The sequence below is a fragment of the Panthera leo genome, chromosome A3 (assembly GCF_018350215.1).
Source record: "Panthera leo isolate Ple1 chromosome A3, P.leo_Ple1_pat1.1, whole genome shotgun sequence".
Taxonomy (NCBI): domain Eukaryota; kingdom Metazoa; phylum Chordata; class Mammalia; order Carnivora; family Felidae; genus Panthera; species Panthera leo.
The window spans coordinates 23,057,975-23,075,030 of NC_056681.1; the positions used below are offsets into that span (position 1 = coordinate 23,057,975).

Below are 17,056 nucleotides of genomic sequence, written 5' to 3' on the forward strand. Positions count from 1 at the left end.
GTGTAGAACCCAGAACAATATTCTCCCTCCATGGTGTGACCAGTGTGGTCATGACGCCTGGCAGGGGTGCCTGAGCCAAATTCCAGGTGGCCCAGGGAGGGTGGAGCCACTCTGGCTCATGGCCCAGAAAGAATGGGAGCTCTCAAGGTGTGTGTGTGGGGGCGGGGGGGGGTGCGGGGAGGGAAGGTTCTGTGGCTTCTCCACCAAGATGGTAAAAAGAACCTGGTGCGTGGAAAGTGAGCTGTCGCACTCAGGGGAAGTTGGAGCGGGCCACCAGCCTTGCTCCTGGCAGGATGTGGCTGAATCTGCCAACTGAGCCCCAGGTGCAGGACTCTCCCTGCCTGCTCTCTGTCCCATTTTTGCCCACAGAGACAAACGCTGTTCTGGTTTCCTGTCCTGCCTCAGGTCAGCACCAGCTTAGCAAACTAAGCACATAAGTCACTGGGGTAACTGGTAAGTAAGCCTGGGCCCTCTGGGGGGTATCGCTGGGCAATGGCCAATACTCGGAGAGAATGTGGGAATCTCAGAGGGGCAAGCCATGATTGAAGATGTAAGGCTGGCTCAGAGGACTTCCGGGTCCCTCCCCTCCCCCATATTCTCTCCTTCAGCCCAAGGATACTGCCTGGCACATGTAGGTACTCAATAAATAAAATATTTGTTGAATGAATTTAATGACTGCTTTAGTGGTGGGACTGAGGAGATAAGATGGGACTGAGAAATTAAAGTGTAGTGGGGACACATTTCCTCCAAAGAAGACTCCGTGAGCTCAGAGAAGCAGCTCATGGCAGGCAAGCGTGGGAAAGACCATGTGTGCCAGAGGTCAATGCCAAGCTTTTGATGGGACTTTCTCCAAGAGCTTCTGTGATCTGGAGGCAATTTGGGGGACTCCGAGGATACAGGCTCAGAGCTCAGATGCTGGCTGAAGGGGAGGTTTCTGAAGCCAGCGTCTTATACATGGATGGAGCCTTTGAGCAACAACACCTTTCACCCTCAGCTTATTCAGGGGCAGGCAAAGCCTTTGGAAATGCAGTTTTGACCTATCAGGGCCTGCCCTGTGTTCATGGTCTCTATGGCTGCTTTGGCCCAGAAGGAAGAGAATGAATGTGGAAGGGCAGAGGATACGAGTGAGCGGAGACTCTCCAGACAGCCAAATTAAAGCCACCATCCTCTGCAGCGGCCAGGGGCATCACCTCCCTCTGGATGGGGAGTCAGATGTCACAATGTGGTCAGGGAAAAGACATGTGGCCAAAAAAAAAAAAAAAAAAAAGAGAGAAGACTGAAAACTGAAGCAATTTCCCTAGGGAGGTAGCAGAATCCTAACTCTGGACCCCACACCTGAGCATAGACCAGGCCCTGGTGGCTACTGCCCGAGGGGAGAAGGCATCTTGGACTACATCTGTGTTTCTTCCTTCTTGCCAAACCCCTGCCCCTCCATCTGGGGACCCCACCCCTCCCCACCAATCGACCAATTACAAATACCACACACTGTATTACTACACCGAACCGTCAGCTCCTACTGTGAGCAACCCACAGCCAGAGTCCTGGTCTCCTTGGCTGGGCCGGTTCAGGGAGATCTAAGAACCTTGGGATACATCAATCACAGTCGGATAATTATAATTTTAAAATGTCAGCTTCATACTTACCAGCACTGTTTATTTTAATATTTGTTTCCTGTTATATGTAATATACATAACTTAAAAGCACATCCATACACATTTCCTACAAGCTGCACCTTCAATGAGAACCCATAAACATAAAATGTCTACTTCCCCTTCCTGTGGCTGGGTTTTCTGTTCTTGCTTTCTTTTCTTTTTCTTGTTTCAAACCAGAGTCATCTGCAGTGGCCCTTAGCAGGACCAGGAGACAGAGGGAAGTGGGGGGGGGGGGGGGGAGGGCGGGGACGCAGGGGGGGGAGGGGGAGGAGACAGCCGAGACAGAAATGACCATAAGACGCGTGAGTCAGGGGGAGGGAAGGTGGAAGAAAGGAAGGTGGATTTTGCAGCCCAGTGTCAAGACCCAAAAAATAACAATCCAGTGTTCTTCCTCCTTTCCGAGTGGGGGTTGGGGGGGGGGGTGGGTTTCTTTCTTTCTCGGCAAATGGTTGACGGTGGCTGTCTTGCTGCTGCGACTTCTCTTGCTTTGCTGCAGAAGTGTTTCCTTTGCATTGGAGTGGGCAACACGCCGCAGGACAAATGGAATGCTTGTCCGCTCAGTGTAACGTGCAGAACCAGGGTCGTGTTGGACTCCTACAATCATTGTGGTCTGGCTTGCTTCTGGCGTTCCATGGGGCTTTGACAGGGGGAGCAAGAGATTATTGTCATAATTTTTTTTTTTTTTTCCTGAAAAGTCCCACCAATTCTTCAATGTGTCTGCAAAGGAAATGTAGGCGTTCAGATGTTGGTTGTTGCTGTTGGCCGACTGCTCGGCCAGCCCCAGCAGCAGTGCAAGGACGCGGTGTTTCCTGTATATATATCTATATCTATATATATCTATATATATATGCTTTTCCTTTCCCAGTCCCTCTTCGGTGACAGCACGTCACAGCTGGGACTTCGGTGTTGAGTCGGAGAATCCAGAATGAAGGCCCCTTCTTGACGGTTCTCTGGCTTGGGTTGGACCAGAAACGCCAGCATCTCTTCACAGAGGTCAGGATTCCTACAGCCAGAGGGAGGGAGGGAAGGGGACACAGAGGAGGAGGATAAAAAAATATTAGTTACTTTTGGTCACTCATCTTTAGATATGTGGCAAGGGGTTGTTTTAGCTGCCTTTCCTGTATGCCCTTTATTATGGCTCAGGAAGATACAGTGACTTGTCCAAGGCCACACAGCTTGTAAGTGGCAGCTGAGACCTGCACCCACATCTGTCTGACTCCGGAGCCCATGTGTGTTTGCTTGTTTGTTTCCGGGAAGGTGGTATCTTTCTCTTCCGTCTGGAAATCTGTCCAAGTTTCCTTTAACACTAAGAAGCTCAGATCACACGCGGTTCACCTTTTCTTCCTACCTTCTCCCATTCTAAGAAATATTTAGTTGCGATTGTAGATGTTCTTTGGTTTTCCTCTCTGGTCTCCATGGGCCTGTGTGTCCTGAGGATTAAACCCCAGGGAGAAGTATTTAAATAAAGAAATTGGAGTCTGGATTCCAACTCAAGTTTGACTCCAAAATTTTGTGGTGAAGGGCGTGGGCTCTGCAATCAGACTGCCTGAGTTCAAATCCCATTCCATGGCCTATGAGCTCTGCAATCTTGGGTGAGTTTCTTAACTTCTTTAGGTCTCAGGTGCTCCCCTGCAAAACGGGTGCTTCCTCATGCAGTTATAGGGAGGATTCGAAACAAGCGTTAGCAAATAGGAAGTGCTGAACAAACACTGACTGTTCTTATTATTTCTATTGTTGTTGCTAACTTAGCCACACTCTATTTTGATCTCCTTGAGGGCAATGGCTGCCTTTTACTTATCTTTGTCTTTCAATGCTCAGCACTGTGCGTGGCACACAGCAACTACCCAAAACCGTTTAACAGGTGGAGTATCATTCTTGCCCTTCGCCACTCATGTATGGTCACGTGCTAATGCAGCCATATAAACAAAATCCTTCGCGGCTTATGTGACGTATGGGAAAACTGAGACCCAGAGGGTTCAATGTCTTAGTGAGTTGGTGGCAGAAATGAGACTAGAACACAAGACTCCTGCTTTGAAATAGGTCAATTTTTTTCTCCCATTTAATCAAAATCTTAAAGGTAAGGACGCTGGGTGGAGGCTGCCCTCTTGCTGGCAGTGTTGAGGAGACAGGCCCTGTCTGAAGGAGGTGGGCCAGTAGAAGATGGAGCAGAAGCCTCACATCAGGACTGTGAGTTGCAGGGAGAGAAAAGACCCTGTGTGAGACGGGTGTGCTTCCCACACTCACAGCAAGAACTTTAAAGAGGAGGAACAGGAAGGCCAAGAGTCCACTGGAGTCTGAACAAATGTTTCTGGAGGGTTCAGGGAGGGAAGAGAGGCTGAAGACCAGCAAGATGGATGCCTGTGTGGAGATAGGGCCTTGTGCACCAGGCTGCTAGCAAAAGCTTATGGTCTGACTTTCTCGGGGCTCATCAATCCCTGAATGTGGCAAAATATAAGGATGCAGGTTCACACTGCTGAGCACCTTCTGTGTGTGAGACACTGTCCTTGTGTGTCACTGCTATGGACTGGATATTTGTGTGTCCTCTCCCCACCAAAATTCAGATGTTGAAGCCTTACTTTTCAGTGTAAGGATTTGGAAGTGGAGGTCTCTGGGAGGTAATTAGGTCATAAGGGTGGAGCCCTCACATGCTATCTTATAAAAAGATGCACACGAGAGATCCTCTCTCCCTCTCTCTCTGCTCTCCACCATGTGAAGGTATATAGAGAAGATAGCCATCTGTAAACCAGGAAAAGCGTTCGCCCCAGGAACTGAAGTGGCCAGCACCTTGGGCTTGACCTTGGGCTTCCCAGCCCCCATAATTGGGAGAAATAAATGTGTATTGTTTTGTTTAAGCCACCCAGTATATGGTATTGTGTTACAGCAGCCTGAACTAAGACACTCACAGATGTTGTTTAATTATTACAGCAGCTCCAACTTATAGATTAACTTCATTTTGTAGATAACGAAACTGAGGGAGGGACACCAGGGAGGTTCCTCTGGAACCACTGCTAGCCAGGAGTTTCTGCCTCCAAAGCCTGGGTGTGTTCTTTCTACTCAATTCTGCTAACTACCTGAGGAAATTTTTATTTTTTATAGTGGTAGGCTGTGATTTAAGTCCCACAGCTCAGTGTAAACACGATGTGAGATGTCTTCAAAAGCCCAGACACTTCAGAAGTGGCAGGGACATCTGAACAATGCGATATTATAATTTATTCTTCTCGGTTTATTACATCAGAATCCAAATATACAGCATTTTGTTGGCTTACTTTGAGTTAATAGTAATAATAGTCATAATTAGCTTTTCCTGAGCACTTACTATGTGCCAGGCACGGTACTAACTAATGTATATGTATGATGTCACTAACCCTATGAGACAGATACCCTGAGAAGGAGGTTAAGGAGGTTAAGACCACAGGGGGCTCTGGAGTCTTACAGACGAAGTTTGACTCTGTAATCATGCCCCATGGCTGTGAGCAGGTCACCTAACATCTGAGAGCCTCCATTTTCTCATTTGTGAGATGAATGAGCAGCTGACAATACTTATATCAGGGGCACAGCCTGGTGCCTAGAACAGCACAAGCGCTCCATAAATTTTAGCAACTGTTATTATTGTGCTTATTGTTGCTGACAACTAGATGATGAGGGAACTGCTGAGATAAATAATTTGCTGAAAGTCAAATGGCTAATACCAGGCAGGGCTGAGATCTGAATCCAGGTTTGCAGGATTCCAGATCTTTCCTTGGGATACCAAGATGCATCCATCCATCAAACCAATATAGTTCAAACACCTTAAAAAGAGTTTTCAAATTCAGAGAAGACCTCTCCCCCAGAATGAGTCTGACTATATTAGGGGTCAAAGGTGGTTCCTACTTGGCAGTAACTAGTGGTAAAGCATGTGGGCAAAAAGACAAGGGAGAAACTTCTGTCTCCTTCAGAGCAACATGAACAAGGTGACCTTTACAGAAGGATCCAAGAAGGAGAGGTGAGAGAAGGTTTGGGGGGGACAGAGGGAGGGAGAGAGAGGAAGAAAAAGGAGGAGAGAGAGAGGAAGAGAGAGAGGAAGAGAGTGAAAGGAGAGAAAAGCGGGGAGAGAGACAGAAGGAGAGACAGAGAATGGTGGTGCATGGACAATGGCATCAAAGGAAGAACTACAAGAGAGGTGAGGAGGACAAACGAGACCGCCAAGTGGGAAGACATCAAAAGTTCCATAGTGGGGTGGGGGGGGGTGGCGGGAGGTGGTCAGGACATGGAGGCAGGGACCAGAGCTCTGAGTGGCCCAGGCAAATGGGAAGGCAGGAGCCTGGGCGACCCGCTGGAAAGGCGCTGGGAAAGATGGGAAGGAAAGACAGGGAAAGGAAAAAGTATGAGAAACGCACGACAGATACTCTAGGAAAGCATACAAACCAGCAGAAGACCCTGATGGGAAAGGGCTAGCCCCATCTCTTCATTTTGCAAGTGAGGAAAGTGAGTGCCCACGAGGGGATGGCTGGGATTGGAGCCAGGTCGCCGGATTCCCAGCACAGAATTCTTTGCATTAGTGGCTGCTCATGGACTTCCTAAAGACCAGGGTATAAATAAAGATTCCCAGGTCTGGTCCAGCCCTTCTAAATCAGACTTTATGGCAACAGTTCTTTTTTTCTTTTCTTTTCTCTTCTCTTCTCTTCTTTTTTCTTTTTTAAGCAGGTTCCATGTCCAGCATGGAGCCCAACATGGGGCTTGAAGTCACGACCCTGAGATCAAGACCTGAGCTGAGATCAAGAGTCAGACGCCTTAACTGACTGAGCCACCCAGGTACCGAGACAACAGTTCTCTAGCACCTGTATTCCCCAGGTGACGCTGTCAGCTCAGGACCAGTGTGGCAAGTGTCCTACGCTACCACCCTGAGATGTGGGGGATGAAGAGCAAGAATAATTGGACAACCGAGGGGATAAGAGTGACAATTTGCATGAAAGTCTGAGGAAGGCTGGGAGGTAGGCTCCGCCCATGACCAGCTTACACTTCTAGAGCAGTGCTGTCCAACAGAAATAGAATGAGAGCCCTGAATGGAATTTAAAATTTTCTAGACTATAGTTTCTAAATTTTCTAGATGTTTCTAGTTTCCTAAAATCTTCTAGATAGAAATTTTTTAATTTCTAAATTAAAATTCTAAATTTTAAATTACCCTAAAAAGAGGAAAAGAAACAGGGGGAATTAATTTTCATAATATATTTTACTTAACCCAATATATCCAAACATTATCATTTGAACAGGTAATCAACAGAAACATTATTGAGCTATTCTGCATTCTTTTTTTCTCATTAAATCTTCAAAATCCTATATGCATTTTACCCTTAAAGCACATCTGATTTCAGATTAGCCAATTTCAAGTGCTCACAGCCATATGTGTTGAATAGTACAAGGAAAACATATCCATCATTGCAGAGAGTTCTGTTGGACAGCACGGTCTAGACCATGGTTTGGCAGCCTTTCAAAGTGGCAGGAAAATGTTTCAGTGCTTTTTCTTCTGACATGAAGGGGGTGGTGATCCACATTCTTGTATTTTTCTAGAAAACACAGTTTCATTCATCAGGGAAGAGGGTGCTGACATTTCTAGCACCCCCAAAGATTCCCTTGTGACTCCTCCCTGTCAATACCAGAACTGTCAGTCCCAGAACTGACCACTATTCTGATTTTTTATCACTTCTGGACTTCTTGTGAATAGAATCATATTACATACCACTCAACTCAATGTCTGTGAGATTTTGTTTTATGGGTCTGATAACATTCAGTGGATTTCCAGTGGGACCTGAACCCCCCTCCCCCAACCCAATGTAGGCTGATAAAAGCCCTATCTGCTGCAGTGCCCATCTCCTTCCTCTTGTTCAGCAAGGCACTGGTGAAGGTCCGTCCATAAGGAAACAGAAAAGTACATTTCTCTTGTTCAGCAAGGCACTGATGAAGGTCCGCCCATAAGGAAACAGAAAAGTAAATTTCTGGCCCAAGGTGGCCTGAGAAGTCAGGGGTTTGCAATCGAGCAAAACAGATGGGATCGAGGACTCTGGTCATCATATCCCCCTTAGCAACATCCAGTGACCTGTGATGGACGCAGAGACTCAGGGACAAGGCGGCGGTACTGGGCCTGAGGGGACTTTTTCTGGCTTCAAATTTCTTAACGTTTATTTATTTTTGAGACAGAGAGAGACAGAGCATGAACAGGGGAGGGGCAGAGAGAGAGGGAGACACAGAATCTGAAACAGGCTCCAGGCTCTGAGCTGTCAGCCCAGAGCCCGACGCGGGGCTCGAACTCACGGACCGCGAGATCGTGACCTGAGCCAAAGTCGGCCGCTTAACCGACTGAGCCACCCAGGCGCCCCTCAAATTTCTAGGTAATGGCCAGTGAGGCTATGCTTGCTTCCAGCTGTCCCACCTCAGTACCTGCCATCAACCCCCATCTCCTTGTTTTTACTGCTTCTGGATTTACTTTTCTGGGTCTGGGGCCTGAAACACCCAAGAAACCAAGGAACCAGCAATCCCCCACCTTGTCCCCCACTGATTTGTGGTATTTGGGGGAGCCACGTCTCTCCTTTGAGCCACAGACCAGGAACATGGGGCATGAAAGCTGTGTTAGGGACCAAGCCACCTGATGGGCTCTCAGATGGAAATGACCCTCAGAAGATCTGGACATTGTTTCCTCCTCCCTCTCATGGCTGCGGAGCCTCAGAAGGCTTACCTGTGGCTTCCTGTCCCTCTCCTCCGGGGACGGGTCTGTTTCTCTGTATACGACAGCTTTGGTTACCAGCATGTCAGGATGCTGCAGTTTGGCCTCCTTGATGGCCAAAGCCAGGGCCTGGGAGAAAAGAGCGACAAAGTGAGGAACCATAGGATATCGAATACGATACAGACCATGAAGACCAACAAGCCCCTTAGTGTACAGTCATGGAAATGGAGGCTCAGGGAGGGCAGTGGTTGAATAGTTAGAGACCAGAGCTCAGGTCTTCTGGCTCCTTCTGGCCCTCATTCTACATCCATTCCTTTAGGGCTTCTTGTCTGAATAGGGCCAGCCCGAAGTGGACATCATCTCTGCCCACAAGGGCAGCTGCCCGTGCGTAACCCAATATGGGAGGGACTGGGCGCTGGGCAGAGCCACCGGGAACAATGTCCCCCGTCCCCATACCTGGTCTTGATCAACATCTTCATCCCCAGTGATGATGATTCGCTTCTCGATCCTCGTCTCAGAAAACCCCCCTTTCACAGTCTGCAGAGTGGGAGAGGGTGGCAAGGTCAGCCCTGGGGCCTGCTGGGCATGACAGGAGGCCCATCCAAGGCATCCCTCAAAGGCAAGGCTGGAACCAGCAGTCACCTTCTCTCCTGGCTCCCTCTTCTGGTTTTGGGACTTTAGGCTGCACGTCTTGCCCCCTGCCACCACACTCCCCTAACTACCAAACCGCCCTCTCTAGGTCTTCCAAGCCCAGCTCAAGTGCCGTCTCCCTGACCCTGGCTGGTGACCCTGCCACCCTCCCACCTTGGTACTCCCTGAGCACCAAGTCTGTATCTCTCTTGTGGTTCTGGGGCTCTCTACCTTGGGGTGACCTTGTGTGTGTGACCTGGCCTTGAGGGCAGGGGCTGTATTTTGTTCAATTCTGTGTCCCCTCCTCCCCCACTCCCCTGTCCAATCTGACCAAGGCAGGTGCTAAATGCAGACTGGTTGAATGAACACATGAATGAAATGTGAATGGTGACAAGGTTCTATCTTGAATGACTTCGAACAGTACTCCAAGAGAAAACTGTGTGGGTGATACTTACAACCTCCACTGTTTCCTGAAAGGGCGGGGTTTGGGTGCAAGTTTTGAAGTAGAAGATGGGGAAGGACAAAATTGCCTGGCATATTAAAGAGGGTGGTAGTGGAGGGAAATCCCAGCAAGAGCCAGGAGCAGACAGAAAGAAGGGGGCTCCCTAACTGGCAGGACCAGGAGGAACTTGGGGAAGAAGAGTTTTCTGAGCAGTATGCAGTGGGGTAGGTGACGGAAAACCTTCCCACAAAACTTTCAGGGAAAGTCAACATCACTCACAAATGCTCTCAGTGAGAGTGGATATTTTCTGGGGAACATGCAAAAGTGTTGAGTCCTTCCTGCACAGGAGCAAGCAGGGCCAGGACAGTGTGTGTGCAGGAGGGCCAGTGGGACCCATCAGACTTCTCCTTTGGATGACTCAGCAGAACCTCCACCTTAACCTGGCTCCCTGGCCTCTCTCCTCCAGGCCTCCATCTCTGGCCCGGGCCCCCTCCTACCTTCCTCCCGGCTGCTTGGGCACGGATATGCTGGCCTGCCTGTCTTCAGCCTCAGCTCGGTGGCTGAGTCACAGCTGACACATGGGGAATGACTCCCTCCTGTGGCCCTTGCCTCTTCCTTTCCCCATTGCAACTCATACCCTGGTCCAGGCTCCCCATCCCTAGTCTCTCCATGCCTCTCTCTCTTCTCTCCCCTGTCTACCTATACATCCTGCTGGATCTAATCTCCTCCCCTTAAACCCCTTTGCCCTGGGTCACTCCCCAGTTAAAAAACCTTGACAGTGTTCCAATGGCTCTTAGCCTCAGACCCTTCACAGTCACATTTGTCCTGGGATTTGTCTCATTTGTCTCCATTGTGCTTCACCTGCTTCGAGTCCCCCCCCCCCCCAGTTCCTCACAGTGATGCCCCCTACGTGCTACTACTCCCTGATAGAGATCACTTCCGCTGTTCCCACAGTCGTGCACCACTTGCACCCTAGCAAGAGGCTGGTGTACAGCTAATGCTCACTAACATCTGCTCAGTGAACAAATAAGCAAATGCGCAGTCTCTGCTCCCATTTTCTGCACTGTTTAGAAATGTCTGCATCTGTCTTCTCCTCCCTCACAAGTCCTACCTGGCCTTCTAAGACCCTGCACAAACCCTACTCTTTCCAGAAGACTCCTCTTCACTCTTTGAGGCTTCCTTACGTCGCCTCTTCTAAATCCTGCCAGCACTTAAGTTCTATAAGGTGCAAATGCCATGGCTCAGAATTACTTCCAGTGAGATGGTCTTGCCCCCCAACCCAGCCTGGCTGTCGATGTTGAAGGGCAGGGTCTGTGCCTAGGACAACCCATAGTACAGAACAAAGCACAGAGCATTCCAGAAACTAGGAACGCTACAGGTCTTCTCTGTCCACATTACAAGGCACAGCAATGGCAATGACCTTCCCCAGCCCCACAGCCAGGCTGGGGGCATATGGCACCCTGCTGCTACTCACTTTGGTAACATGGGTGGTGGTGGAGGTGGAGAGGGTTTCCGCGGTGGCGCCGTAGGTGCTGGTGAGGACATCTTTCCCGATGATCTGCAGAATATAACCACCCCCCACCCCAGGGTTCAGGTAAGGATACTGGGCTCTGCAGGGTGGGGGTGGGGGGAGTGAATCAAGGGGGCCCCACAAAGGTGAAGTTTGGAAGCCAAGATGCTTCAAACCACTGACTTTAAGAATTCAGGAACACTGGAATCTTTAGAATGCTAGATCCATGAAACTTGCAACCACTGAATCTCAGATTCCTAGAACCTGAGATTCCTGAGGCCCAGAATCCTAACAAGACCCCAGAATTCAAGAATCCTGGTATCTTAAAAGAATGAACGGGGGATCCAGGCTGGAGACAGAGCCCTCCCAAGCTCCCACCCTGTCACAGCCAGGAACACGCAGTCTCAGGGGCTAGACAATGAGAAGGACAGACTTGAGAATGCAGGAGATGCGAGAGACCTCATGGTGACAGACTCAGTCACTGGCAGCCACATCCAGAGTGCAAGCCTCTGCGCTCCTAGTCCCTCTTTCCCCTGGCCAGTAAGGAGAGCAGATGCAAAAGAGCTGTCACATCACAGGCGCCACCAAGGAGAGGGGCTGCTTCACCCTCAAGCTGCAGTGCCCTCTGGTGTGCATATGTGGGGGGGGGGGGGTGGAGGCAACAGATGAGACTCCGGTGGGTACAAGGGAGCCCTGTGGGCACCTGAAAAGGAGCCAGTTTCCTGGCGCTGTACTTAAGAGGGCAGCCTACTGGGCTCTATGCTGTACTTGCTGTGGGCCACCTGGGGACCTGTGTCCACATTCTCAGCACAGAGTACCCTAGCCTGAGCTGGCCCTAGCCACTTACCGGAGAAAGAGAACGGATTTCCGTGGCCACCGTCTGTGGGCCTGGGATCATGGCAGCTGCCCCCTTCCCGGACTTGAGACTGTTCTCCTGGGGGAAACAATAGTGCTCAGATGGCCAGATCTCACGTGGGCGGGCCCCCAGGATGGCCAGAGTATGTAGCCATGTAGCTCTCATGGCCACAAGGTTGAGGAATGACTTTTGTCATGCATTCGCGTGCTCACACATGGGCCTGCTCTCACACTTACTCTCTTACTCACTCACACACTTAGACACTTGCTCACTCATTCAACATTAAGAGTGCCTGGGGTTAGGGACATTGGTGAACAAGACACGGCATTGCTCTCAGGAAGCACTGACAAAGGAGCAGAGACATTCAGGTTTCTGTCCTGGCCCTGCCATGTTCCAGCCACATGGGCTGGGGCAGAGCCACTTCCGTTCTATGGGCCTCATGGATTTACCTATAAAATGGGAGTCCTGCAATGTAGGTTCATCAATGGTAACAAATGTCTCACTTTGGTAGGGAATGTTGATAATGGGGGAGACAATGCATGTGTGAGGGCAAGGGGTATATGGGAAACCTACATATTCCTATACATGGGGCATGCGGGTACCTTCCTCTCAACTTTGCTATACAACTGTTCTAATACATAAGCTGCTCTTGAAACTGCTCTGAAAATATGAAGTCTTAAAGTTATTTTTTAAAAAAGACATCCCTGCCCAACTCTCACAGAGACATTATGAGGCTAGCAGAGGAGAAAGGGCTTTGCAAATGCCAGTTTTAGGATAAACATAGGAATACAGGCTGGCTCCTAACAACATAATGATAACCAATATTTGCTGAGTACTTGTATGTGCTGGGTATTATGCTAAGGATGCACTATCTCATTTAATCCTCAGAACAACCACAGGAAATTATTTTAATATTCCCGTTTCACAGTTGAGAAATTAGAAGGCCAGAGAATGTCAAGAGGCTTGTTCAAGTCCACCAGCAAGTTAGTGACGGAGCCTGGATTTAGACCCATGTTTGTCAGTCTCCAAGTCCAACATGCTCCTTCGGTAACACTACTCTGCCCTCGGAACTGTTACCCTGGAGCAGCTCTTCTGGTCCTGTGGTGGATTCTAACTGCTAGATACTCCTGGATTGGCTGGATGTACTGCCCCACATCTGGCAGCGGGTCCGGCCGCCTGCCTTCACCTCCCACTTTCTATGCCATCTCGGGCTCAGTCCCCTCCATCCCGCAGCCCAGAGCTGTGTCTGTTCTGCAGCTGCCGAGCAGGCTGAACCTTTGTCCTTGTCTGTGCATGGTACTAGATCTGGATCTCTGCCTGCCAGGGGACAGGTGAGGACAGAAGCCATCTGCCTTTGCCCTGCCTACCTCCCACCCCATGCCTGCCTCCAGCTGAGACAGTGACCTGGTTACCTGGCACGCCACCAATGAGCAACCTTTTCAGATGGATTCCCAGAACGTGGCCCAGCAGCAAGCCTTTAAAAGGGCAGCCTTGTCAACAGACATGAAAAGATGCTCAGCCTCACTAATCATCAAATGCAAATCAAAACCACAATGAGATATCACCTTCCACCTGTCAGAAAGGCTAGCATCAAATAGACAAGAAATAACAAGTGTTGGCAAGAATGTGGAGAAAAGGAAACCCTCCTGCACTATTGGTGGGAATGTAAGTTGGTTCAGGCACTGTGGAAAAGAGTGTGGAAGTTCCTCAAAAAAATTAAAAATAGAAATACCATATGATCCATTAATTCCACTACTGGGTATTTACCCAAAGAAGACAAAAACATTAAATGAAAAGACATATGCACCCCTATGTTTACAGCAGTATTATTTACAATAGCCAAGCTATGGAAGCAGCCCAAGTCTATCGATAGAGGAATGGATAAGGAAGACGTGGTGTGTGTGTGTATGTATGTATGTAATGAAATGTTACTTTGCCATAAAAAAAAATGAGATCTTACAATTTGCAACAACATAGATGCACTTAGTGGGTATAATGCTAAATGAAATAAGTCAGACAAATACAATATGATTTCACTTCTATGTGGAATCTAAAAAACAAAACAAACAAACCAGAGAAAAAAGCAGAAACATATCCACAAATACAGATAACTGGCAGTTGGAGGGGTGGGGGTGGAGGATGGGCAACCAGGGGTGAAGGGGAGTGGGAGATACAGGCTTCCAGTTACAGAGTGAAGAGTTCGGGGGGATAAAAGCATAGAGAATATAGTCAGCAGTATTGTAATAGTGCTGCACAGTGACAGATGGTAGCTACGCTTATGGTGAGCATAACATAACGTATGCACTTGTCAAATCACTATGTTGCACACCTGAAACCATTGTAACATTGTGTGTCAACTATACTTCAATTAAAAAAAAGGGTGGGGGCAGCCTTCTGGGTTCAATGCTTCCTTTCCGTCAGCTTAGGAAACAGTCACTAGCCCCTTTGAATCCTACCGTCACTCCGGGAAATTCTCCCCTAAAGCCTCTTCTTTGCCCACTGCTCCCTCTTTCCCGGACAAGGCTTCACCTCCACTGACACATTGAAAATACAGGCCACTCACTAATGGGGACACAGGTCATTCAAAACAAGGCACCATCTGTTCTGTCTCTCCTTTATCTTCAGCCAGTGTTTTCTCCCGCCTCAAAGAGGTGCGGCTCCTTCCTCTCCCTGGCCAGGGCAATGCCACCATCTTGGTTCTGGACCCTTCCTCCCTCAGACTGAGGGTTCTCCTCCTCACCACCCTGTCTGCACTGCCTCAGCCACTCAAGGCCTTCTCACAAGGCCACTGTCTCATATCTCTTTATCTATAGCCCAGATCTTTCTTGAAACTTAGACCTTTAAAATCAATTGTTTCCTAGACATTTTCCCCTGGAAATGTCCCACAGGTTCCTAGCACTCATCAGATCCAACGTCGAATTCACTGCCTCCCCGCCCCTGACACATGCCTACCACTAAAGAGCAATCCCCTCGAGTGCTCTCTGTTTACATCAGTGCTTCTCAGACTTGAGGGGTGTCACAGACTTCTGGGCCCTGCCCCAAGGTTTCTGAGTCAATAGGTCTGGGGTGGGGCCCAAAGATTTGCCTTTCTAAAGGTTCCCAGGACTGCACTTCAAGAATGGCTAGGTTAGGGGTGCCTGGGTGGCTCAGTCGGTTAAGCATCTGACTTTGGCTCAGGTTCACAAGTTCGAGCCCTGTGTCAGGCTCTGCACTGACAGCTTGGAGCCTGGAGCCTGCTTCAGACTCTGTGTCTCTATCTCCCTGTCCCACCCCCACTTGTGCTCTCTTTCTCTCAAAAATAAATAAACATTAAAGAAGAAGAAGAAGAAGAAGAAGAAGAAGAAGAAGAAGAAGAGGAGGAGGAGGAGGAGGGGCTAGATTAGGGACACCTGGGTGGCTCAGTCAGTTAAGCATCTAACTATTGGTTTTGGCTCAGGTCATGAACTCACGGTTTGTGAGTTCAAGCCCTACATCAGGCCCCATGCTGATAGTGTGGAGCCTGTTTAGGATTCTCTCTCTCTCCCTCTCTTTCTGCCCCTCCCATGCTTGTGCATGCTCTCTCTGAAAATAAATAAATAAACATTGGGGGAAGGGGGAGGAATGTCTGGGTTAGTGTGCAAAGTCACCAGCCCACTTTCCCTCTGTTAACTGAACATTCTGTCAATGACCAAATCCTGCGTTTTCCTCTCTCCGGTTATCCCTTAACCCCGCTCCCCTTCTTTACACCCACCTCCTCACACACGGGCCCTGCCCCAGTCCCCAGACTAGCTCTCTGCCTTCTCTTTTGGTTTCTCCCAATGTCTGGTCTCCCAATGTGGTCTCGGGATGCTGTCTGTCTCCCTCAGTGCTAGATTCACAGCGCCTGGCACAGTGCATCACATAGTGTGGGTGTTCAACAAATATTTGCCAAAGGAAGGATGGAAGGAGAAAGGGAGGACATCAGGGAATTTTCCCTCTTGTGATGTTCCACACGGTTGCTAGAGTAATCTTTCTAAAACACAGAGAAACACATACTTGATGACATCATGCCCCTACTTCAAAAGTTGGGAGTGATGCCCCACTATCTCCAGGATAAAGTGTGAGCCTCTTATATGACATTTGAGGCCCTTCAAGCCCTGGCCCAGCCTACCTGTCCAGATCTTTCCCCTTCCTACCCCACTCCTCTTCCACATACCTGACATCTTGCTTTACGGACCACCTGCCTTTCCCCAAATGTGACGTTCCTTCCCATCCTTGTTTTTGCACCTGCTATACTCCCACTGCCTACAATGCCTTCTGCTGGGGCTGACCCTTCACTTATCCTTTACGTATAGCTCAAATGTCAATGCCTAGGTAAAGCCTTCTCACTCTTCCTGGTAGGGGTATCACCCCATACCTATCCTCCCTGAGCCCCCCCCACCCCTGCCCCGCCCCAGGAAAGCATTATTGCACTGTTCCATGAAGGCAGGAGAAAATAACAGCAGTTCACATTTACAGACCCCTTCCCAGGTGCCAGGCAAGCCTCTGCACAGATTACCTTGGTCCATCCTCAGGTCAACCCTTTGAGGGATGTACTATTATTGCCCCCATCACCCCATTTTATAGAAGTGGAAACTGAGGCTTGGAGAGGCTCAGATAACTTGCTCAGGGTCATCCTGCCAGGAAGTGGAAGAGCTGGGCCTTGTTCACCACTGTGTGCCCAGGACCTAAACAATTATATGTACCTGTGATCATTATTTGAACAAATGACTTCTAGCAGGTAGCATATTTTCTTCAACTCTGTATTCTGTACCAGGCAGACAATAGAGAATAATAAATGTTTTTGGAACAAATAAATGGATGGATGGGTGGGTGGGTGGGTAAATGAACAATGTAGCTCCCTACTCACTATGGTATGAACTTAAATTTAGCCCTATAAGCATCCTGATGCCACATGGAGAGAACTAAGGGAGAAGAGGAACTGAGTGACCAGGAAAGAGGGTGCGCACTGGTAACTGGTTGGGATTTATTTGTCTTTGCTCAAAACCTACCTGTTGGGTAGTCTAAAGGCAATTCTCTTCCTATGTGTATATCAGGGTTTCAGCAAGAGAAAGCATTTGAAAACAACTTTCCACTGACTCAAGACAGATCCAGCCCAGACATTAGCGTCAGCCCCAGCCCCAGCCCCAGCCCCGGCCCCAGCAGCCACGGTTCACAATGGTCGGGATGAGGGTGCAGAGTCGGTGATGTGTATAGTGAGGCTTCTGGGGTCAGAATGCCTGAGTTTGACCTGGTTCTACCACTTACTGGG

The 17,056-nt window shown here is 49.1% G+C and overlaps 1 protein-coding gene across 14 annotated transcripts in view; it reads right to left on the reverse strand.

Annotated features, from left to right (window-relative positions):
* Nucleotides 1–1,889: 1,889 nt before the first annotated feature.
* The window catches only part of EPB41L1 (erythrocyte membrane protein band 4.1 like 1), a 164,724-nt gene continuing 149,557 nt past the window's right edge, over nucleotides 1,890–17,056 (reverse strand). For 13 of the 14 annotated variants that reach the window (XM_042931075.1, XM_042931066.1, XM_042931073.1 and 10 more), the window contains 5 exons: nucleotides 11,779–11,865; nucleotides 10,896–10,979; nucleotides 8,806–8,886; nucleotides 8,362–8,478; nucleotides 1,890–2,655 (listed from right to left, as the gene is read on the reverse strand). In XM_042931075.1, the coding sequence (XP_042787009.1) occupies nucleotides 2,647–2,655; nucleotides 8,362–8,478; nucleotides 8,806–8,886; nucleotides 10,896–10,979; nucleotides 11,779–11,865 (378 nt within the window). In that variant the 3' untranslated portion in view covers nucleotides 1,890–2,646. The remainder of the gene's footprint in view (nucleotides 2,656–8,361; nucleotides 8,479–8,805; nucleotides 8,887–10,895; nucleotides 10,980–11,778; nucleotides 11,866–17,056) is intronic. The other variant, XM_042931070.1, reaches the window with a different exon arrangement.